Source organism: Brachycentrus maculatus, unplaced genomic scaffold (genome assembly GCF_059751285.1).
Source record: "Brachycentrus maculatus isolate JH-2025_06_01 unplaced genomic scaffold, ASM5975128v1 h1tg000202l, whole genome shotgun sequence".
NCBI classification, from domain to species: domain Eukaryota; kingdom Metazoa; phylum Arthropoda; class Insecta; order Trichoptera; family Brachycentridae; genus Brachycentrus; species Brachycentrus maculatus.
Window position 1 is genome coordinate 1,427,835 of NW_028280953.1, and position 24,296 is coordinate 1,452,130.

The window sequence follows — 24,296 nt, forward strand, 5'->3', positions numbered from 1 at the left end:
ATGCAGTAATTATTCGTACTGTCTGACTATCAAATCCTTTCCACATACAATACAAAAGACAAAAATATTATATATATAAAAACTTTGGCTACTGATGTATTTTTATAATAAAATTGATTAAAAAAAATCATTTCACCATAGAAAAAATGTTCAAAATAAAATAGAATCTCAAAAAGAAAAACAGTTTACAAGATATCCACAATAGAAAACAATGTATCAAACTTACATATATATAATAATATATATTTTCTGGTACAAAACACACTTAACCTAATATAATACAAAAATCACATCGGAAATATTATTCATGCAAAAGTAGCTTTACGGTATTTGTACAAAAGCGATTAGCTGTAAAAAAAACCTTCGTAAGTATACGAAGTTTAGTTTTCTTCGTAAATTACATTCATCGTAATTATCTTGACAAAACAGTGCACTCAAAAGTGTCACATTGACAATTCAACCAAGAAGTAACAGTAATTACATCATGATGAATAAATTGATAAAAATTCATTAATGTATAAACAAATTAGAATACACGGTTTTTATATGTCTTTAACCGGATCCACGCGGCTCGCATAACCGTATGTGTTTTCACAAAACATTCCCTGTACGCGGCTGACATAACCGTTTGTGTTTTTACTTTGCTCCAAGTTTCGAACCTCAGTTCAACTTGGAGGGATTTTTTCATGGTGTGGAACTTTGGATAAAATAATACGTCAATCCTTGGCCTTATGACATCTGTTGAAATATCTGACTGATAATTTGTAACATCACAAGGATAAATAAAAGAACAGATCCCTGATTTTTCTTGCGGTCGGTAATTAGTCCGCGCCATAATCACGCCCTATATCTGTCTCACTCTCGACGCTACGCATCGCCAGTGGGTAAGAGTGACACACGATGCGGGCTTTGATTTATTTATGTTACGATCTAATTTGTTTATATTACGATATATTTCAAGAATAATGTGACACGAGTGTATTATAGAGTACCAAAAAGGCACAATGAATCCCATTGAATGTTTTTGTTTAAGAAAATAAATCGTTTCTTAACTAAATACATGATAAAAGTAATCATTTAAAAAACGGCGAAATACCGCCGCGCACGGGCGTCTCTCAGGAACAAAGTGAACGCGGTTAAAAGGTTAACTATTTGATTAAATAATTGGTTCAATTTTTCGTTATTTATTTGTGGATGATATACACATTTTTTTCTTTTAATTGGAGTAACTTTGAAAATACTTTTGAATACGTACAGAGTTACAAATTTGCTTGTGGAATTTCTGAAGACTTTCACAAAGTTGATGTTTATTAAAAAATAATATTCATGAAAAATTACACAGTTACGAGAGTTACATATCATGAATATTTATGGACCCGTGACACAATTACGAGAGTTACAAATCATGAATATGAACCGTGATACAATCATGAGAGTTACAAATCATGAATATGAACCATGACACAATCGTGAGAGTTAAAAATCATGAATATTTATGGACCCTTGACACAATCACGAGAATTACAAATCATGAATATGAACCGTGACACAATCATGAGAGTTAAATATAGTGAATATTCATGAACCATGACACAATGCCTCACATGAGTTACATATCATGAATATTTATGAACTGTACACAATGATATTTATGAACCGTGACACAATGATGAGAGTTACATATCATGAATATTTATGAACCATGACAATCGTGAGAGTTACGTAAATATATATATGAACCATGACAATCATGAGAGTTACATAAATATATATGAACCATGACAATCATGAGAGTTACATAAATATGTATGAACCATGACAATCATGAGAGTTACAAATATGATTCCAAATCGTATATTTTTCTAGTTGGATTAAAATATTCTTGTGTCAAATTGATGGAAGTAATTACCATTTTGACAGATTTCGGTCTTTAAAAGATTGAGGCGATCAGATTGACATAGATTTAGACACACTCAAAATATTGTGAAAAAAAATCATGTGAATCATAGCAAATTATTTCACATTTTATTATTATTTTACTGGAACTTAAAAACCGAAAATCAATCTGTTCAAATGGCCGACTTGTTTAACAGTGTCATTCAAATAGCATCAAAATTAGTGCCGAGAAGGCCTGATGTCCTAAATCAATATGGCCTGATGGACTGCCAAGGTCATCGTGTGGAGGTTTTCATATATTGATTATGGTTTATGTATTAAATGCTAAATCAAACACTGTTGAGTCTACTTAGTTGTATTTTATTGTAAAAAAAACACATAGAAATCAATTTTGTAACAATTGTTTTGCCTAGTTATGGCATTTTCATACATTTGTTTCAACAATATAATATACAACTTAGTAGACTCAAAAAATCAGTGTTTAATTTAACATTTAATACGTAAATTAAAATGGAGTTCTACAAATTAAACGCCAAATCTATAAATCGATTATGGTGTTAAAGGGGTCCATGTACCACTCCGGGTATAATTCCAGTTTACGATCACAATTCATTCCCGGCGGAGCTGTCGTGGGTTAGATTGGAGTCCAGACTCGCATTGTCCGAGTCTTGACTGTGGTTTCCGCTGTAGTTGGCCGCTTCTTGAAGCCGCATCAGCATGTTAAGCTAAAACAAACCCAAACAATTATAGCATTAGATGATTTACAACAATTATAATGTAGACTTTCATGTAATACTACTACAGGGTAGTATTACATGAAAGTCTACATAAGTTTCCCCACAGGGTAGACCGAGAGGATGGAACCCCACACTCTTGTGTCCTGACATACACTCCTAGCCATCTTCACGACCATACATCTAGTCATACATGCCCTCCAATTATGTAGACTTTTGAGGCCACTAGATTTTAGTCCGCCTCTGTAGTGTAATTAATGGTCAGCACGCTCGGCTACCATTCTGGAGGTCCCGGGTTCGATTTCTAGGGGGGTCAAATAAATATAAGTGATTTTTTCACTCTAATATTTATTCCATATTTGGGAGTTCATTGATAAAAGGTAATTTACAGTTTTATTTGATAACAATTTGACATAACGAACGCTTCTGTGGTTGCGGGTATACTTTTTTGTTTTTAATTAGAATTTTACTTGGTAAATACCACTTTTTTTTGTCCGCCTCCGTAGTGTAATGGTCAGCACGCTCGGCTACCATTCTGGAGGTCCCGGGTTTGATTGCTAGGGGGGTCAAATAAATATAAGTGATTTTTTCACTCTAATATTTATTCCATATTACCTGAAGCGGAGGGCTGATCACCTTTCCTTCATGTGTTAACGATCGAAACACTGCATTTATATGAGGCAGTGCCCTATGCACCATTGGGATGCGGATATGGGTTTGAATTGAATTGAATTGAATTGAAATATTTTAGATTCTGATTGATCTGATCGTGTCAAGTCTTTTTCGGCCGTACTCCATCTGTTCTCCCATTCACATCCACCAAATATATACCTTCTTAGTCATTCCCTCCACGTGTCCATACCACCTTAAAGCACTCTTCTTAATCTTTTCAATTATCCCTAGTTCAGCCTTACATTCCTTTCCAATATCTACATTCTAAATTCTGTCATACAATGATTTTCCACACATTCATCTGATGGAATGCATTTCAACGGCGTTTAATAAAAAATATTAGGTAGAATACTAATATTTTTTATTGCAATCAGTTTTTAACCGCCCTACCCATACCAACGTAAATGATACATCTGCTACAATGATTAAAGAAAACACTTCGTTTTTTACCACTTGAGTTTTATTATAGACTACATGTTTCAGAAGTTAAAAAACCTGAATTCTAATAATAATTTATTAAATAATATATTGTTTCAAAATTCTTCACCATTGCTTTCCATTTTTCCTTTGTTTTCAAACTCCATCCCTTGACTAACCCCTTCCCCTTACTTTCCCCTCTCCTTATTTATAGAACAATTTTATATTTTATATTTGAGTTATTATACAGACCTGAATGATGGAAGTTTAACTTCTGAAACATGTAGTCTATAATAAAACTCAAGTGGTAAAAAACGAAGTGTTTTCTTTAATTCAAAGTTAATGCCGAAACAATAAATAAAATACATCTGCTATATTATCGCCCGAATGATCAGATATTTTTTTAATTTTTTTTTTTTTTATGTTTTTACAAAAATACATTTTTGAAATACAAAATAGGTAAATATACAGAACATCTTATATATAACGTTTCTACCTCTCTAATAAAGTAGATACTTGTGTTTAGAGAGGGAGTTCGTTTCACATTTATTTTTATTTTTTTTATAAACTAAGTAAATTAAAACAAAGTAAATTAAAATTAAAAATAAAAAATTAACAAGGTAAATTAAAAATTAAAAATAAACATTCTTTGGTACGGAGTCTAGGAAGGGGTGAGTCTTAAATATTTTTTAATTTTAGTTTTAAAAGTTTGATAATTTTTTATAGATTTTAAGTTTTCCGGAAGTTTATTAAAGTTTTTTTTACCTATGTACGTATAATGGTTTAACGCTGCTGTTGTTTTACATCTGTGCAAAATTAAATTATTAGAATATCGAGAGTTACTTGAATTTTGTACTTCAATTGTTTTTTCTTTAAAAATTTGTAAGATAGCAGCTTTATTAAAAATTTCTTAGCGGCTTTATTAAAAATTTCTTCAATAGTTGGTATATTAAGTTCTTCGAATACTAGTTTTGATGGGTAAGTTCTGGGCTTTTTAAGAATTATTTTTGCAATCTTTTTTGTATAATAGAGAGTGAGATATGTATCTGTATATTCAGCTATAAAAAAAATATTTTCATTAATTGATTCGGCAGTCACCTTGTGGTAATATTTATCCATTTTTAATTCAAATTTTACTTGATAAATACCACTTTTTCTATTGCTTCTAAATAGTGGTATTTACCAAGTAAAATTCTAATTAAAAACAAAAAGCATACCCGCAACCACAGAAGGTTTCGTTATGTCAAATTGTTATCAATTAAAACTGTAAATTTATTTATTGATTTGGCGTTTAATTTGTAGAACTGCATTTCAATTAATGTTTTAATTTATAAAATGAAACACAGATTTTTTGAGTCTACTAAGTTGTATTTTATTAACAAAAACACATAAAAAAATTATATTGTGACAATTGTTTGGCCTAGTTATGGCATTTTCAAAGGAATGAAAATGAACATTCGTTTGAAAATGCCATAAATAGGCGAAACAATTGTCACAATATTAATTTTTTATGTATTTTTGTTAGTAAAATACAACTTAGTAGATTCAAAAAATCTAAACTAACTAACCATCACGCCGCTTCCCCGCAGGGGTAGGCAGAGAGAATAGAGCGCCACACCACTCTGTCCTTGCAAACATTCTTCGCCTCTTCCACGTTCATGCATCTCCTCATACATATCCGCCGATTGTTACGACTCCTAACCTGACCACTTTCAAGTATTTGGCATACCTGATCGTGCCATGTTTTTCTCGGTCTTCCTCTGCTTCTTTTCCCGCTAACATTCGCCTCATAAATTTGTTTTACCGTTCTTTCCTCACTCATTCGTTCTACATGTCCAAACCATCTCAACACACCTTTCTTAATTTTATCGATAATGCTTATCTCAGCTTTGCATTCCTTCCTTATTTCACTATTCGTACATCTATCATACATCGTTTTGTCGCACATTCTTCTGAGAGATCGCATTTCGACTGCATTCAGTCTACTTTCATCCTTCTTTTGCCAACTCCATGTTTCACTTCCATACATCAGAGTTGGAACCAGGACTCCGTTGTGCACTGCCAGTTTAGCTTCCGCTGATAGGTTTTTATTTGCTATAATTGATTTCAGTGCACCATTAACTTTGTTTCCAGCATTCACTCTCCTTTCTAAGTCTTTATCAATCTTTCCATCACTAGAAAACATACTACCCAAATACACGAAATCATCTACCTGTTCCAAAAAATCTGTGTTTGATATAAAAATTAATACATAAATTAAAACTGTGAATACTGAAATTCCAAGAAGTCTACTCACCAAAGGGTCTTGATTATTGGTAGAGGCATTATCTGTAGAGTTTCCATCCAATCCGATGTCTTCCAGTGTTATTCCACGTAAATTCTGCAAAGCAAAATGAGAATCAGAAATCTGGGCACCGAGAAGCATGTGTTAAGTAGTGAATCATGGGTTAGGTTAGGTTAGTGAAACTCGGTAAGGTTAAGTAGTGAAAATTGGTATGGCTAGGTTAGGTTTGTAAAACATGGTAAGGTTAGGTTGTGCAAAGCATTATATTGGATGAAAGCATGGGCAGCATGGGCAAAACTTTAAACAAATGCAACATTACCTGTGCGGCTATGGGGTCCGTCCAGGGGTAGGTGTCGCGCACGAACTTGGCGGGATCGGCCCACGCGCCGCGACGCCCGTACAAGGCCACTCCTTCCCGAGCCGCCTCCACCAGGTACGGCACTACGGAGTAGTTCCATACCGATGTAAACCAAGCCTGGAAACACAAGGAATTCATAATGATAACTAAATAATCAAGAATAATGAGCAGGCACCTCGCGCAGTCAAGGGATAACTGGAGAAGAGTCATTGCTTCCACAAGGGTCACAATCCTCAGTAATGAGGACTAAGGAATGTGGGCATATTGGTTGTGTTGCTGTCACAACATCCTGTAATTGTGCATATACCCCCACATAGTCTGACAAGCGACATTCTAGATATCGCTCACTCTTTTCAAGAACGTCATAAATAAAAAAACTTGATTTTTCAGGAGAACGTTTTTAAAGTTTAAAAATGTACAATGTATTAAAAATAAATATCAAGCCACTTATTCATTAAAATCAATAACTTTTTACTGTGCAACAGATCTTTTTAGGTAAAACCTGAAGGTTTTTTTCTCCATTGGAAAAATATTTAGTATATTCAAAAAAATAATTAAACAATACCTTTTCTTCAAAATGCAAAAACAACACTTTCTGCCCTGTAGCGGGTAAATATTAAGTTTAAAATATGCCGCTTCTGCTGGGATATAGTACATTTTCTGGGCATTCCGAAAACATGCACAACTGAAAATTGACGCTTTTTGATTTATGACGTTCTTGAAAGGAGTGAGCGATATGTCTCTCCTACAAACCAGTCATTTAGAGCTACCTAGTAACTTATTTTAAGGATAAACCAGAGTAAACGAACTAGCACTCTTTTACTGATGATCCTCCACCATCTTATGACACAACATGAACCAACTAATCTCCATTTTACTCAAGCATAGTACTTGGGGTTCCTATGCTTGAGTCCTGGTAGCAAAGGGTTAATAAAGTTTTGTCCAAAGTCCATTAATTATGTCACAGGATACGAGGAGATGAAGGGCTTCGTTCTGGAGTAGTGGAGTATGTGATTAAGGAAAGATGAGAGTATTCACCTGACTGGCAGCGACGTCCAGCGGGCATCCCAAGAAGAGGCGCGGGCCCACGGTCACGTCCGAGGAGGAGTGCGCCTCCAGGAAGGAGTTGACGTGCTGCCACACGGCCGGCAGCCACTCCAGCACGGCCGAGAGCCGCGGGCACCGCGAGCAGCCGCCCAGCTCCGCCACCAGCTGCTTGCGACGGAGATATCTGCAAATAGACAGTGTCACTAATCAATAGGTCCTTGCATCTAGCTATTCATACCATCCTATTACGAATTTTTTTTTACATTAACACATTGTCATCGGGACATGGCATTTGCCGTTTTTCGCGGACTGTCGGCCAACTGCGGGACACGGCAAATGCCGTTTTTGTCGACTGTCGGTTATCGGCGGGAAACGGCAATATACGGGTTTGTTATCAGCGTGAAATAAAACGCGTTGAAGGGTAATCTGCTACCTGGGTGCTAGGTGACAGTCTGTTGACGTTATTTGAGATGCCTTGTCCGGATTGGCTAGTGTGTTGCTTGTAAAGGCATCGCTAGAAATCTAGAGTTTTTATGCAATTTCAATCTCCAGTTTAGTTTGAGTCATTTCACATATTGGACTATTTTTCATACCGCTCGCACTGTTTTGTTTACTGTTTGGTATTTTATTATTTGAATATATTAGCATTGTACAGGGAATGATACCTCGGAGGGGAAGACTATTTTTTAGAGTTTACAATGCTTCTAAAATTGTGAAATACGGAATACTTCATTAAAAATTATGACTGTAATTTATTTTTGATGATCAAATGACATATATGATTTCTTTGAAAATTTCAATAAAAAATATCATTTGGTAAATAAAATAAATAAATAAGCCAAGTTGCTTATCTAACTAAAGGTACTGTTATTATTGCGGTTATTGTACCTTGCGAGGAATCCCTTGACCGGCTCCATGTGGTTGGCTGTCAGCAGCCACCGGAAGTTGTGATGCAGCTGCAGGTTGGTGGTGTTGCAGGTGGCCTGGGACATGGTTCCTGAAACGGCCACAAAACACTCAGGACGGGGGGAAAGGTTCAACAAATCAACAATTTATTATTATTTTTATCATTTTCAAACACCGTATGATGCGGAATGCTTTGAAACACGTGTCACAGTAGATTTAACCGGATCCACGCGGCTCGCATAACCGTATGTGTTTTCACAAAACATGCCCCATACGCGGCTGACATAAGCGTTTGTGTTTTTACTTTGCTCCAAGTTTCGAACCTCAGTTCAACTTGGAGGGATTTTTTCATGGTGTGGAACTTTGGATAAAATAATAAGTCAATCCTTGGCCTTAGGACATCGGTTGAAATATCTGACTAATAATTTGTAACATCACAAGGATAAATAAAAGAACAGATCCCTGATTTTTCTATATGGATTCGATTATCGATTTGATAATCTGGTATACCAGTCATTTGATGTGTCCAAATTCTTGTTCACAAACTGGGTTCTCTACTTGGGTCAATATTTGGTATTCCATAACAGCATACCTATGATGCAAGGCAGGCTGGTCCTCCTGGCGCCTAGCAGTCCGCTGAAGACATCGGCGAGTGCGCTGGCGTGGTGCAGGTTGTCCAGGATGAGCACCGAGGGGAGCATCAGCTCCCCGGCTCCCTGCTCTGCCACGTTGCTGAGATACTGCCGCAGCTCCTTGGACGACTTGTGCTCCACGCTGTGGAACAAACGACCAATCAGTAAGCCGACAAGGAATCATAATTAACCCTTTGCTAGAGTAACACATACCAAGTTTACTATACGAAGGCAAGGTGATCAGTCCTGCACTTCAGGCACCAGTCCAGGGTAATATTAAATAAATGACTTGATATTTATTTTGACCCTCCTGATTGATTTGACCCCCATAGGGAGCCAGATAAATCAATTTACAGTGGAGTCAATACAGTATCATTTTGTATGTTGTTTTGTATACTGCTCTACAAGTCAGTAGTGAATAATATACGTAACTTTGAATGATTTTTCATCAAACGATTATAATTAAATAATGAATATGAAAACAGGTTTTTTTTATTTATTTTAAATAGGATCAGTGTTTCAATAGGATTTCATCCTCAAAAAGTTTGAAAATCGCTGGTGTAGATAACCTTAACTTTACCTCTATTTGGTAAAAAAATTGATTATTATTATTATCTATGTTCTCTTTGATGAAAAAATAAATAAAAAAACAACAATAACAATTTCCACTCAATTTTCATCTTTCAACCTTCAAAAAGGCACAACTATTTAGACTAAGCTTCACATATCGCTCACTCCTTTCAAGAACGTCATAAATCAAAAATCGTCAATTTTGAGTTGTGCATGTTTTCGTAACGCCCAGAAAATGTACTATATCCCAGCAAAAGAGGCATATTTTTAACTTAATATTTACCCGCTACAGGGCAGAAAGTGTTATTTTTGCATTTTGAATAAAAGGTATTGTTTAATTATTTTTTTAAATATACTAAATATTTTTCAAATGGAGAAAAAATATTCAGGTTTTACCCAAAAAGATCTGTTGCACAGTAAAAAGTTAAATAAGTGGCTTGATATTTATTTTAATACATTGTATTTTATGTTTGAACTTTAAAAACGTTCTCCTGAAAAATCAAGTTTTTTTATTTATGACGTTCTTGAAAGGAGTGAGCGATATGGTATTTGATAATTTTGCTGAATGCAATGAAACACGTGTCACAACATATTTTAAGAAATGGTGGTATATACCAAATAATGTATCGACATGATTCATTGTTTCCCTGACAGGTGACACTTATTGTCACGATACGGTATTATTGTAGACTAAATACAGATTTAATCTTTTTTTTGTACTGGGCTCAAGTAACACATCAAAGTTCAAGTAGCCCCGTTCTACGGTACCCGAATTGTATTCGGGCAAATCACACAAGAGGTTAATAACATTATCCGCGTGTGATCACATTAAGCACGCTCTACTGCAATATGAATGTGACGAGAATTAAACTTACTTGAATGTGGCGATGGCTTCAGCCGGGTTGAGATGAGCCGCCGTCCTAGCAACGTGGAACTCGGCCAGTCTCGCCGCCAGATAGGACTTCCCAGTGCCACTCGGTCCACACAGAATCACTCTGCGATGCTCACTTAATAACGACACATATCTGGAAAGGTATACATACGTTAACACATTGTTGTCGGCCAGTTTTTTCACCAACCCCGATATTAACATTTGCAAAGTGACGATTAAAACATTTCAGACAAGTGTTTTTTACCCTTGCGGACCGCTGGCGACGGGATTTGATAATTGTGTTCACAGTGGCGTGCACAGAGTTTTTAATCAGGGTAAGGTTGGGTAAGGATAAGTTCCTGATTGGCCCACACTTGATTATCCCTCCTGTTCCCAACACAGATTCATATAAAACATCTTTTAGTTACAAGAAACAAAAATCCACTTGATGATCTATAAACCTTGTACATAATAAACAAGGTAAATAATAAATACGATTCCCATCAAAATAAAAAAAGGAGGGTTGGGTAAGGATAAGGCCTAGTAGGCCCTGGTCATGTTTCTATATGGAACGCGAGTAATCTAGGGTAAGCACTGCTTTTCTGCACGTATAGAATGCACGCCTCTGTGTGTACAAATAGTTAAGACCTTTACAAAGAGATTGGTACATAATATTAAGATAAAAGCATTAAATATGTAATTCTTTCTTTTCTGACATTGAAATGAGGCCGGCAGAGAAGGTAAAAATACACTTCCCGTCCTTAGTGTATTAAGGAAAAAATCACTTACCTATAAACAATATTCTTTGGTATCAAACTGTCAAACGCCAAGCTCCCCACTCCTTGCAAACAAATGTACAGTGTCTTCACGGTCCCGATGATGTAGCCGCACGGCAACAGCTCCGGAAATCCGACCTCCGGACCTCGCGTCGCCTCTCCCAGATGGTAAGAAGTGATCGAATCCGTGTTCAAACCTAAATTGGTTCCCGGATCTATCCTGGACAGATAATCCTTGAAGGTTTTGCGGACAGTGTAATCCAGATTCTGCCAGGTAGTTTTACCGGAGATATAAGTGTACGCGATTACAAATTCGTTGCAGTTTATCGAAGTGCTGCTAGTTCCGTTCTCGTAGCTGTTTTTGAAGTTGCTGTGAGAAGATTTATTGCTCTTCAAGCTGTTTGTATTTGACTGATTTTGAAATTCATGCCCGTTTTCCTTCTCTGGACTTCCGGAAGGGTTCTGTAGGGACAGCCTCGAGAGGGCGGAGTCCTGGATGAAGTCCGACGGCGGTTGGCAGTTGTTGAATGCGGCCGAAGAGCGGTTGGAGTAGAATCTTGAGTCGCAGTTGTTAAGGGATTCGCAGACTTCTTCAAAGTACCGCGGGAAGGTGTCTGGTTGGCCGAGGTATACTGCGATGGCGATTTTCTTGCCATCACTGATGTCTGCACTGTTTTCATTCAAACCTGAAAAAAAATATGTATAATTTATTTTACAAGGTAGGGCAGGGTTGGGGAGTCTACATGTTTTTTAAAGGAACCTATTGAAATAAACTATGAATGCGGGAAAACAATGAATGCGGGATAAAGAAGTCAATACACAAGGAGAAACGATCGAGTAAAGATACCGTCCTCCCAATCTGCATAACCATTAGTAGGTGGAAATTTCAAGAATACAAGTTTTAGATGTTAATAAATGATTTATTTAAAAAAAAATACAAAGTTGAACAGAACCCAAAGATCTTCAGACCTCTTCTGCTGTATCTATCACACAAGCTTTCGATAGTCTGTATCCCACACGTTGAAATATTGTCGTCGAATGTAACAAAATTCAGAAAATAAAAATAAAAAAGTAAAAAAACAGACAAATTATATCAAATATGTAGTAGTATAATTCAAACGATGAATGCGGTAAAATGGTGGATAGAAACGATCGATGCGATCTATTTTTGTATGAAATGAATTCGGGGTAGAAGAAATAAACGACTTATCCGGGAAAACGATTAATCGAGGAACGATAGATAGAGGTTTCAGTGTATTTGCTTGTCTCTATTGAATATTGCCTGCAGAGAGTCCTCACCTAGGTCGGCGATGGCCTCGCCCATGGCCAGCTCGCGGCACTTGGGTGCCGGCAGCAGCGAGTCCTCGCAGGCCACGCCGCTCAGGCGTCCCGTGGTCAGCAGCAGCCCCTCCCCCTCGCCCCCGCCGCCCTCTCCGCCGCCGTACAGCCCGCACTCCGCCCGCGGGGACGCCATGTAGTCCAGCTCCAGTGGGCGGTGCTCCAGCTCCTGTAAAAATAATGGCACGGTTTAATCATCCATCTCCTGTCTGCACCAGATGGCATCGATGGCAACTAGCATTAACCCTTTGATTGGAACGGTTTAGTTACTTTTTCTCTGTTTATATATATGGTGGGTATACTGGCAAAAAACATTATTTCTAAAATCCCTGTTTGAACAATCCCTGTTATTTAAAGCTTTTACTTACTTACTTATAACCCTTATCCGGACCCAATGGTGCATAGGGCACTGCATGGAATTGACGCGTTATCTTGATCATTACTTACATGAAGGCAAGGTGATCACCCTTGCGCTTCAGGAACCAGTCCAGGGTAATATGAAATAAATATTACAGTGTAAAATCACTAATATTTATTTTCACCCCCCCCCCTGGGAATCGAGCCCGGGACCTCCAGCACAGTAGCTAGACACGCAGACCATTACACCACGGAGGTGGGCAAAAGCTTTTAGCCTGAATAAAATATCCGATATTAAAGTTAAAGTTGAATTTACTTGTAAAACCACATAAATATGACATTTCAAACTAGTTAATGTATTCTGTCTAACGTTACGTGGTTTGCAAGTGGACTACTCAGTTCTTTAGTAACCTTTCTCCATGGTCCATGATACTATATCTCAAAATACAACGATCGTAAGATTAATTTTTTGTGTTGTGTAAACTAAAGAAGGAATTACAGCAGCTGTTAGTTTAGCTCTTAGAATTAGAGGTATTTACCGAGTAAAACATAAATAAAAAATGGATAGATTTTACCACAAAGTGACTGCCGAATCAATTAATGAAATCTTAGAAAACTAATCTAAGAAAACTAGCAAAAGTGCCAATCTATTGGAAAGATTCCCCGACTAAATGTGCTATTTTGAGTGTGTCCAAATACTTGTTCACAAAATCTGGATTATCTCCCAATTACAGGAGTTATTTTCATATTATTTTTTGACATCTCATCAAAGATGAAGATGAATAATGGAAGTCTGGGCATTTACGGGGCTGACGACCGTCATAGGCTGGTTTAAGTGATCACTTTACACACGTGTAACATTCACCAATTCTACCCATTATTGACAACCACACTACTTAAATTCTTGGAAGTTCTATATATATGAACCAATTTAGAAACCTTGTTCTTAAATCACTAGAACTTCACTAGAGACATCTATTGGTGAGATGTAAAGAAGCTGTTTATTAAGCAGAAACTCTTATATTATAACTATAAACTCTTATATATTCATATATATAGAACTTCCAAGAATTTGAGTAGTGTGGTTGTCAATAATGGGTAGAATTGGTGAATGTTACACGTGTGTAAAGTGATCACTTAAACCAGCCTATGACGGTCGTTAGCCCCGTAAATGCCCAGACTCCCATATTCTTCTTCATCTTTGATGAGATGTCAAAAAATAATATCAAAAATAACTCCTATAATTGGAGGTAATCCAGATTTGTGAACGAGTATTTGGGCACATTCGTATTTTCTGGCGTTTCTCATGTGTGTGATTATAATCCAGGATTCGGAGCTTCTTTTCATCTCACCAATAGATGTCTCTAGTGAAGTTCTAGTGATTCAAGAACAATGTTTCAAAATTGGTTCATATATATAGAACTTCCAGAATTTGAGTAGTGTGGTTGTCAATAATGGGTAGAATTGGTGAATGTTACATGTGTGTAAAGTGATCACTTAAACCAGCCTATGACGGTCGTCAGCCCCGTAAATGCCCAGACTTCCATATTCATCTTCATCTTTGATGAGATGTCAAAAAATAATATAAATGTGCTAAGCTGTCAAGAAGTATCACAATTCAATTCCCAAAATAAGAGAGACAAAAACTGGTTTGGACAAGCATATGATCTTACGTTATCGTTGGAAGGTCGTTGAGCGTCCGCGGCGCTGAATCTCCTGGAGTCGTCGTGAGTGGGCGGAGCCGGGGGCGACGGAGGGTTGGCTCCGTTGGCCAATGAGGCGTGGCTCCCGGCGAGAGACTTGGGCCGCACCAATCGCTGCAGGCGTTCGTTGTTCTGCTTCAGATTCAGCATTTCGTTCTAAAACAATGAGATAAAAAAAATGTTGCACAGTGAATTTTTTTCCTGGAAAATCACCTTTACAAACCCTTGCTTTACAATACACAATTTACATATGGATAGTTAAACAAAGGGAGGATAGTTACACAAGTTGTCTGCCTCTATGCTGTTTAGCTACCGTGCTGGAAGTCCTGGGTTCGATTCCCAGGTGAAAATAAATAGTGGTATTTACTAAGTAAAACTTAAATTAAAAATGGATACATTTTACATCAAAGTGACTGCTGAATCAATTAATGAAATTATTGAAGCCAGTGCGGTTTAAAAAGGCAAAGTGTATAGGAAGTTAATTTACAAAATTTTGAGTGTGTCCAAATACAAAATCTGGATTATCTCAAATTACAGGAGTCATTTTCATATTATTTTTCATCTCACCAATAGATGTCTCTAGTGAAGTACACATATTTAGAACTTCCAAGAATTTGAGTAGTGTTGTTGTCAATAATGGGTAGAATTGGTGAATGTTACACGTGTGTAAAGTGATCACTTAAACCAGCCTATGACAGTCATCAGCCTCGTAAATACCTAGACTTCCATATTCTTCTTCATCTTTGATGAGATATAAAAAATAATACGAAGTTAATGACCAAATTTAGAGTTGTGTGCTTAAACTCTTATATTTGTTTGAAAATGATGTGGAATGCATCGAATAATGTCACACAGTAGATTTAAAGAAACCGTGGTATTTCTAAACCACTGTTTATACCATGGGTCGGCGACCTTTTGTTGTAAAAGGGCCAAATTTAATTTTCATGGGGATCAGTGCGGGCCGCACTTGCAGTAGGTATACATACAATATTTATGTACAAATATTTTAGTTTTAAAAATAAAACGCTAAGAGTATATTTTAATGACATTTATTGTATTTAATAAAATCAATGAGATTCCCTTCGCTCCCTTTCTCGCTTCCTTTCACTCGATTGTGTATAATATCGTCCGTCATGTGCGTTGCGGCGAGAATCTCGCGGGCCGCACCAAGATGTCTCGCGGGCCGCATGCGGCCCGCGGGCCGCAGGTTGCCGACCCATGGTTTATACCAAGTAAAACTAAAACGGATTGATATTACCACAAAGTGACTGCCGAATCAATTAACCGTTTCTGTGCCAAGAGCAAGATATCTCGCATTCTTGGCCGTGCCCAGCAGGCCGGCCATAGAAAAATAGCGAGTTTTCTCGCTTGCCTTTGAGCCTCTGTATCATACATATGTCCCGTTTTTTTATTAATTTAAAATATGGAACACACAGAGACATCTATTGGGATGATTTTGTATTACTTCACTAAACAGATGAAATTACAGTTTTCTGATATTATCGATTTTACAGAGATCCACCCACGAGCTTCGTTTGACAGACAATAGAGTCACTAAAATAGGGTTGTCAATTTTCGCGTGATATTGCTGGTATCTGTCGCGCGTCAATAATTTTATTATGATTTATTGATTTTTGTTAGTTTTTGATACTTGTGCGGAACAATTATCAATTTTTTAACTAGTTTGTGTGTTTTCTGTGTTGTTTGTTTCTGTGTTTTTCGTGTTTCAACTGTGCTCTGTGTTTTCTGTGTTTTTGATTTACGTGTTTTGAACAATACCATACATTAGAAGACTTTTAATTTTCTTTTCAACAAAAAAAAATAAAAAATTAAGTTTACAATAAAAAATATATATATATCGATTTTAATACATATGTGACAAGTTGTGACAACCCTGACATTTTCTGAAAAATTAAAATATGTTTATCAAAGTAAAGGGAAGCAAATACATCGCACATTGAATAAATTTGGTAAGTTATTTAAATATCCGTTCAAGGTGTAATGTTTTTAAGTTATAAAAATAAGATTTAAAAATGATTAAAAATTCACGGCCTGCTGTGCACAGCTACACTCCTATCACATTTTATGATAATTTGATCATCTGTTATGATTTAATAACATCCCTGATAGCGGCCATGGCATATGAGTGTGAAAAGAACGATTGAAGGGCATCTGGACATGCGTGGGACACATACCCTCATTTTGATGACAGTGTCTTTGAGACTCTCCAGTTGATGGGCAGAGCTGAGTGCTTCCAGTCTGATGTCGGTCAGAACCAGGTCTTTCTCCCTGAGCTGCTTCTTGAGTTCATCCACCAGCTGAGGGTCGCAGCGACTTCCATCTAAACAACACATCCAGAATTTAAAAAAATTTATACATATCGTAGTCGTACAGGAGAAAGTGACCAACTAACAAAACGTTAAATGTTCAGGAGGGCCATTTAAGTCACTTTTGCTTGGTAATAAAATAAACATCTATGCAGTTAGTCATTTTTGACATGTCAATATATTATACTTCTAAGATTAAAATCCTTTGGGATTTTTTCAGAGCAATATTAAGCTAGTAAGATATCAAATGGTCAATAATCACGTTTTTTTTTAAAAATGCACTTGGTCACTTTCTCCTGTATGACTACGATATATTCAAATTTAAATTTACAAAAATGTGCACTCTCAAGGATTTTTCATGCTGAGGGCATTTTTTACAATTCATTCAATCATTAATTTCATTCAAACCCTTATCCGCACCCCAATTGTGCATAGGACACTGCATCATATAAACGCAGTATTATATTGATCGTTAACACATGAAGGAAAGGTGATCGGCCCTCCGCTCCGGTACCAGTCCTAGGTAATATGCAATCAATATAAGAGTGAAAAAATCACTTATATTTATTTGACCCCCACCCCTGGGAATCGAACCTGGGACTCCAGTACGGTAGTCGAGCGTGCTGACCATTACACTACGGAGGCGGACAACGGGCGTATTTTACAATACTTGTTTAATACTTGGGTAAATGATCAAGAGTTAATTTTATGAAAATTGTAAAATGTCTACATTCTTAATTTTTTTTTCTTTTTTGTGTGTATATTAGGTTAAAATCGTTAAAAACAACAAAAAATGTATTAAAAAAGAACTCCACTGACAAGACACACAAGGTGGGTCTCTGCAAAAAAAATTTTTTTTTCTAAATATGTAAAAATTGTGATTTAAATAAATGTATACAAATAAAAATAAAATAAAATAAACTTCGACAAATAATGGTTAGGTGCTATGTTTGGCCAGTGCCTTTATACGGAGTAGAATCGTGGACCCTTAAGATTAGCACTATGAACCGGTTACAGACATTCCAGATATAACTACATCGTAGGGTGCTACGTATTCCATGGACCGATATTGCCAGCAATGTAAAGGTGCTTCAAAGAGCAAGAGCAGGTAGACAGTTGCTGACTGTTATCAAGGTCCGGAAGGTGTCCTATCTGGGGCATGTGCTGAGAGGAGACAAGTACGAACTATTGCACCTAGTAGAGGGTCGATGAGCTGTGGGCAAATCTCCTGGCAGTCTGGAGGCAGTTTTTGGACTCCGTACGTTCCATATAGGGAATGAATATGGATAAATAGTCACCTGTCTCATTGGAAGCGCTGCTGCCATTCAGAAGGCCATCCTTGTCGGAAGAGTCGTGCTTCTTGTCTCCCGCGGTGTCGGCCAGTATCTCGTGGGAGTTCTCCAGACTGTTCTCGTTGGATCCCTCTCGAATGACCCCGTGCTGGTGGTCACCGAGTCCGCTGTGGTCCTGCGACGGGGACAGGTGGCTGAGGGAGGAGTGCTTCGAGGTCTTGGAGATCTTGGCGTTCCTCGAAAAGGCCTTTGTGAACGATGATCTCAGCTGAAAATGGACAGAGAAATTATAAGTCATTTGGGAAACCGAACATAGACATAAGAACATATAACTAAACTTAAAATTACTACTGTAGAACGGGGCTACTTGAACTTTGATGTGTTACTTGAGCCCAGTAAAAAAAAATATTTAGATCTGTATTTGATCTACAATAATGAATGTATTGACATGATTCATTGTTTCACTGACAGGTGACACTTATTGTCACGATACGTTCATTATTGTAGACCAAATACAGATTTAAATTTTTTTTTGTACTGGGTTCTAGTAATACATCAAAGTTCAAGTACTGTTACTTATTACGGTACTGTTATTTATTTTTGGGACAGTTTTACACACTGCGAAAAATGCATTGTTTTGAAAACTAAGCATAGATTTTAAACTAGTAGGAATTTTAAAAGCGCGAGACGCTAAAAAATGTTGTACAGATAGGAATTATGGTAGGTTTGCGGTTACTTGTGATTAGTATACTGAGGGTCGGGCGGCAGACTGCCAGAGTATAATTAGGATCGGGGTTGATGAAAAAACTGCCCGACAACAATACGATACGTGATTATTGATACGTGATTATTGGAAAACGTAGGACAACAAGGAAAAAACTGAGATACATGGTAGTTAGTCTTAAAGTAATCTGGCTCTGACCAATCTCTTCTACCTTCAAAAGATCACATATCGCTCACTCCTTTAGAACGTTTTTATAGTTTAAAAATATAATACAATGTATTAAAAATAAATATCAAGCCACTTATTGAACTTTTTACTGTGCAACAGATATTTTTAGGTAAAACCTGAGGGTTTTTTCTCCATTTGAATAATATTTAGTATGTTTAAAAAAATGATTAAATATTACCTTTTCTTCAAAATGCAAAAACAAAACTTTCTGCCCTACAGGGCAGAAAGTTTTGTTTTAATCCTTGGCATCCCTTAATATTTACCCGCTACAGCGGGTAAATATTAAGTTAAAAATATGCTTCTTTTGCTGGGATATAGTACATTTTCTGGGCATTACGAAAACATGCACAACTGAAATTGACGATTTTTGATTTATGACGTTCTTGAAAGGAATGAGCGATACGTAGACTCAGACAATGACATTATTCCTGCTTTAGAAACATTTGATAGGACACCATGATTGAAAATTATAAGACATAATTTATCCGGCTTCACAGAAAATGCCGCAAGGACTGGTAAATTCAAAGGGCACCGCACGCAAAGCGTTTTAATTGTAAGACTTCACATCGAAGGTTCTTTGCCCCACGATAATCCACTTTTACAAAGAACTCACCCATCCCTTCTTCTTGTGCTTTTTGTCCTGCGCCGATGAGCATCCGCTGCTGAGGCTGTTGAGACTGTTGACGCTGTCGGTTGAGAGGTGTCGCGTCATGTTGCTGCCGCTCCCGGAACCGATGCTGCCAGTCGTGCTCGGCTGTTTCGGCAGCTCCTGAAATAAATCAGTATGAGAACAAAACTGCACCCTTGGGGAACACTACCACTAGATTTGTTTGTTTGATTTTGAGGTACGAAGTTCGATTCGATCAAGGGTTCGATACCACCCAATTGTAAAACAAATTCAAGAAAGATTTATTTTCAAATGGTCTGGGTGTTTGTGATGTATTTTTCACATTTACTTTCCTTAGCCTTACCGTCCTACCTGCAGACAAGCCTCTAATAGTAGAGGCTTCGCGGGTTATTCCTTTTTAGAAAAAAGTACTCTATGTGTGATGTGCCTACCTAGCTCTCTTAGATTGATCAGAAGATTGCTTATGAAGTAAAAACATACTTACTCGATCATATAAACACAGTTTATTAATTTTAAGTTATAAAATAAAATATGAGTAAGGACTTTAAAACTTAAAAATCACTCAGTCTAGTTGACAATAATTTAGTGACGCGAGCGTCATGGTCAAGTATCTAGAACGGCAATCGTGCAGGAAGAGAAAGATTGCATGTCCATGCGGGTTTTTACAGTACGCAGGGCTAACAAACTTGTAGGCAGGCAAAGCTTGTAGTTTACCAGTGAAGGCAACCTTGCGGGCTTGCTTGTTTATTTAGGGACCTACTCGTAACCAGTGGCAAGCACAGAGAATTAATTAGGGTAGACAGTAGAGGTAGGTGACACCTTTTGACAATTCCAAATATTGATATGTCTTCCAGCTGGTCCCTTAAATGGAACACCACCAAAATTTCAAAGGGAAAACATTACTTTCTCATTCAGCCTACTGTCCCGTCCCGTCTTTGGTTTAGGAAAATTTCGAAGAACAAGAAAGATACATCCAGCATTTGTCGAACGAGGATGGGTCATTGCTGTACGAGAGAGCACCTTGCGAGGATTGGTGTCTTTGACTCCCCCATTTGCGAGTGTCGTTTTGAAGAGGAAGACCTTAACCACATATTCTTTGTTTACCCAATAAATGACCAAATGCCAAAATTTTTAAATCTCTGGCCCCGCTTATTCCCCTCCCTACAGATATCCATCTCATCCTGGCGAGCAGGAGCCCTATTATGTATAGACTTTTAGTTGTTTTTTTTTAATTAAATGGAATAAATTTATAGTTTAATAATAAGTCTATCATATTTTATAATTAAGAATTCAATTAACTTGACATTGGCAAATGCAATGTATTCCATGTGCAACGCCATTCCATATTAACAAAAAAAAAGTAGAGGTAGGTAGTGTAATAGGACACGTGCTACGTGGGCGACGACACTTTTGATAAGCACTTGTTGACGCCCAATAACACTTGAGTCCCCTTTATGTCAGGAGGCAGGTTGGACTGAAGCGAGTATTAATTAAGAACACGGTATCGACTATTTATTTATATGTTTATTTAAGAAACAACAATACGGCAGTCAATACTCAATATATGTTTCCAAACAGCTCTGTTAAGTTATGTTACACCCGACTCTCACGAAATACCAAATTAGACTATTTAAAAACCCTCTTGCTTTAGGGTAGAGAATCATAAAATGTTGTACCGATTTATGGCCATGGGAACGCATCTCGCACCAAAGCCGGACAACAAATTGCAATCAAATGACCGACTGAGTCCCTTGACTTTCTGGGTAGGACTGTAAAAGTGTAAATCAAAAATGGCTGGGCCATTACAGTAGTAAGGTAAGCTAGGTACTACTTACAAGGTTAGGCAAAAGCTAGGTACTAATTAGTAAGGTAGGTACGTTAGGATAGGTACTGCTTTTCTGCCTATATGGAATGCATACCCCTGTTCGTAACTGAGTGACGATTCACCCCAATTATTGGTTGAAATATTGGTGTTGAAGTAAGGTTGATTTGAGTTTGAGCGAGATGATGATGTCAGTTAGTTTTTTTTTAAGATGAAACTAGAGCTTGCCTGGTTGGGTCCACTGACGGAGTCCTGCTTGATGCCCATGGAGGCCATGTGGGCGCTGGTGAGTCCAGCTTGGATGGACTGCTTCCGGAGCAACTCTATAGTCTGGCGTAGCTGCGTCAGCTCCGAGTCCTGAGCAAAGACAGAAGGAAACATGAGCAAAAATAAAATTGATGTCAAATGTAATAAGAATATCAGTAAAATGTGAAATGTGAAAGTCTGATTTTTTGCAAGAATACATGTCTGATAAAATTTCACTGTTTCTACAATGGATATTTTTTGCTGTCATTCAAACCTTTTAATAAAAAAAAAATATATAGTTTTTTTTTTTTAATTTCATTCTACCTTTTAATTTTTTTTAAACCCAGGCATCATTTGACGAAAATGATTTTTTTTCATAAAAAAGTTTTTGTATATGACAAAAAAAAGAATTCTTCAGAATAAATAAATGGTTTTGAAAAGGAGTTAAAAAAATATATAAAAATATATATTTTAATATGGATATTTAAAAAAAAAATCCAATATACATTCTGAAAAAAATGGGCGTGACCTAACGTCCGGCTCTCAGCGTTGCCGGACGCAAACTGAATTATGTATATTATTACGAGTAAGGCATTAAGTATTTTATGTCAAAATGTTGAAGCCGGAAAATATATATTGTATCTAAGCTCTAAGTAGTCTCTAGTGACGGGCTGTGGTCCCGTGGTTAGTGTCGCGGACTCTTAAGTCAGAGTTTCTCGGTTCAAACCCACTCTACTACAATTTGATACCTATTTCTAATAATGAGCCGCTTAGGCTCACAGAAATAGTATGAAATTGAAATATTTGTGTAAATAGTAAAAACACAAATATTTCTTCTTTTTTTAAAAAAAAAAGTATCAAAAGAACCCTAAATCATTGTTAATAACAAAAAAAACCTACTTCGCTCACTCCTTTCAAGAACGTCATAATTCAAAAATCATCAATTTTGAGTTGTGCATGTTTTCGGAATGCCCAAAAAATGTACTATATCCCAGCAAAAGCGGCATATTTTTAACTTAATATTTACCCGCCACAGGGCAGAAAATGTTATTTTTGCATTTTGAAGAAAAGGTATTGTTTAATTATTTTTTGAAATATCCTAAATAATTTTCAAATAGAGAAAAAACCTTCAGGTTTTACGTAAAAAGATTTGTTGCACAGTAAAAAGTTCAAAAAGTGGCTTGATATTTATTTTTAATACATTGTATTATATTATTAAACTTTAAAAACGTTCTCCTGAAAAATCAAGTTTTTTGATTTATGACGTTCTTGAAAGGAGTGAGCGACTTGTATTACGAAACGGATACGTACACAAAACAAAGCACACCAAACACCTTCAGGATGACCCACGAAATTGACCCCAAACAATTAAAACAACCATTTGAGGTTAATGTTACCTCAAAAGTTAGATCTCCCGGCTTATGAGATCGGGTTACTGCGTTATTACGGACCACACGCGCTGCGTTGGCGTTGTTTTTCAGACCAACGACTCGGTCATCATCATCTGTCATTTTTTTGCCAGCAGACAGTGCGTGAAATGGATTACAGAACAATTTTACGTATTTAAGTGGTTTTTTTTCACTTAAAAGTACGAAGGAACAATGAGAATTCGCTCACTCCTAAATAAAACGTCATAAATCAAAAAACTTGATTTTTCAGGAGATCGTTTTTAAAGTTTGAAATGTATTAAAAATAAATATAAAGCCACTTATTGAACTTTTTACTGTGCAACAGATCTTTTTAGGTAAAACCTGAAGGTTTTTTCTCCATTTGAAAAATATTGAGGATATTAAAAAAAATAATTAAACAATACCTTTTCTTCAAAATGCAAAAACAACACTTTCTGCCCTGTAGCGGGTAAATATTAAGTTAAAAATATGCCGCTTTTGCTGGGATATAGTGCATTTTCTGGGCATTCCGAAAACATACACTACTAAATATTGACGATTTTTGATACGAGTATATGACGTTGTTGAAAGAAGTGAACGAATTATTCGCGCGGTGTATTTTAAGGCCCAGTATACGTTAAATCGCAACTTAATTTTCTTTACACCCAGGTAACATTTGACGTAATTGATTTTTCTTTTACAACATTTTAAGTTTGTCCAAATACTTGTTCACAAATCTGGATTATCTCCAATTATGGGAGTTTTTTTTTGACATTTCAACATGTATGAAGGAGAATATGGAAGTCTGGGCATTTACGGGGCTTACGACCGTCAAAGGCTGATTTAAGTGATCGCTTTACACACGTGTAACATTCACCAATTCTACCCATGATTGACAACCACAATACTCAAATTCTTGGAAGTTCTATATATATGATCCAATTTCGTAAGAAAGTACTTGAATCACTAGAATTTTCACTAGAGGCGTCTTTTTTTTCTTTTCTTATAACATCGTTTTTGTATTGAAAAAAATTGTTTTTCTTCGATTTTTTTAAAAAAGAAATATTTTTGTTTTTATTA

General features: G+C 36.6%; 1 protein-coding gene across 5 annotated transcripts in view; it reads right to left on the reverse strand.

Moving 5' to 3' along the window:
- Positions 1–679: 679 nt before the first annotated feature.
- The window catches only part of sick (sickie), a 377,677-nt gene continuing 354,060 nt past the window's right edge, over positions 680–24,296 (reverse strand). For all 5 annotated transcript variants that reach the window (XM_088263668.1, XM_088263667.1, XM_088263666.1 and 2 more), the window contains 14 exons: positions 21,811–21,939; positions 19,746–19,901; positions 18,187–18,448; positions 16,757–16,902; positions 14,532–14,717; positions 12,463–12,670; positions 11,177–11,849; positions 10,392–10,541; positions 8,907–9,088; positions 8,297–8,405; positions 7,400–7,592; positions 6,323–6,478; positions 6,016–6,099; positions 680–2,621 (listed from right to left, as the gene is read on the reverse strand). In XM_088263668.1, coding sequence (XP_088119794.1) covers positions 2,499–2,621; positions 6,016–6,099; positions 6,323–6,478; positions 7,400–7,592; positions 8,297–8,405; positions 8,907–9,088; positions 10,392–10,541; positions 11,177–11,849; positions 12,463–12,670; positions 14,532–14,717; positions 16,757–16,902; positions 18,187–18,448; positions 19,746–19,901; positions 21,811–21,939 — 2,757 coding nt within the window. In that variant the 3' untranslated portion in view covers positions 680–2,498. The remainder of the gene's footprint in view (positions 2,622–6,015; positions 6,100–6,322; positions 6,479–7,399; positions 7,593–8,296; positions 8,406–8,906; positions 9,089–10,391; positions 10,542–11,176; positions 11,850–12,462; positions 12,671–14,531; positions 14,718–16,756; positions 16,903–18,186; positions 18,449–19,745; positions 19,902–21,810; positions 21,940–24,296) is intronic.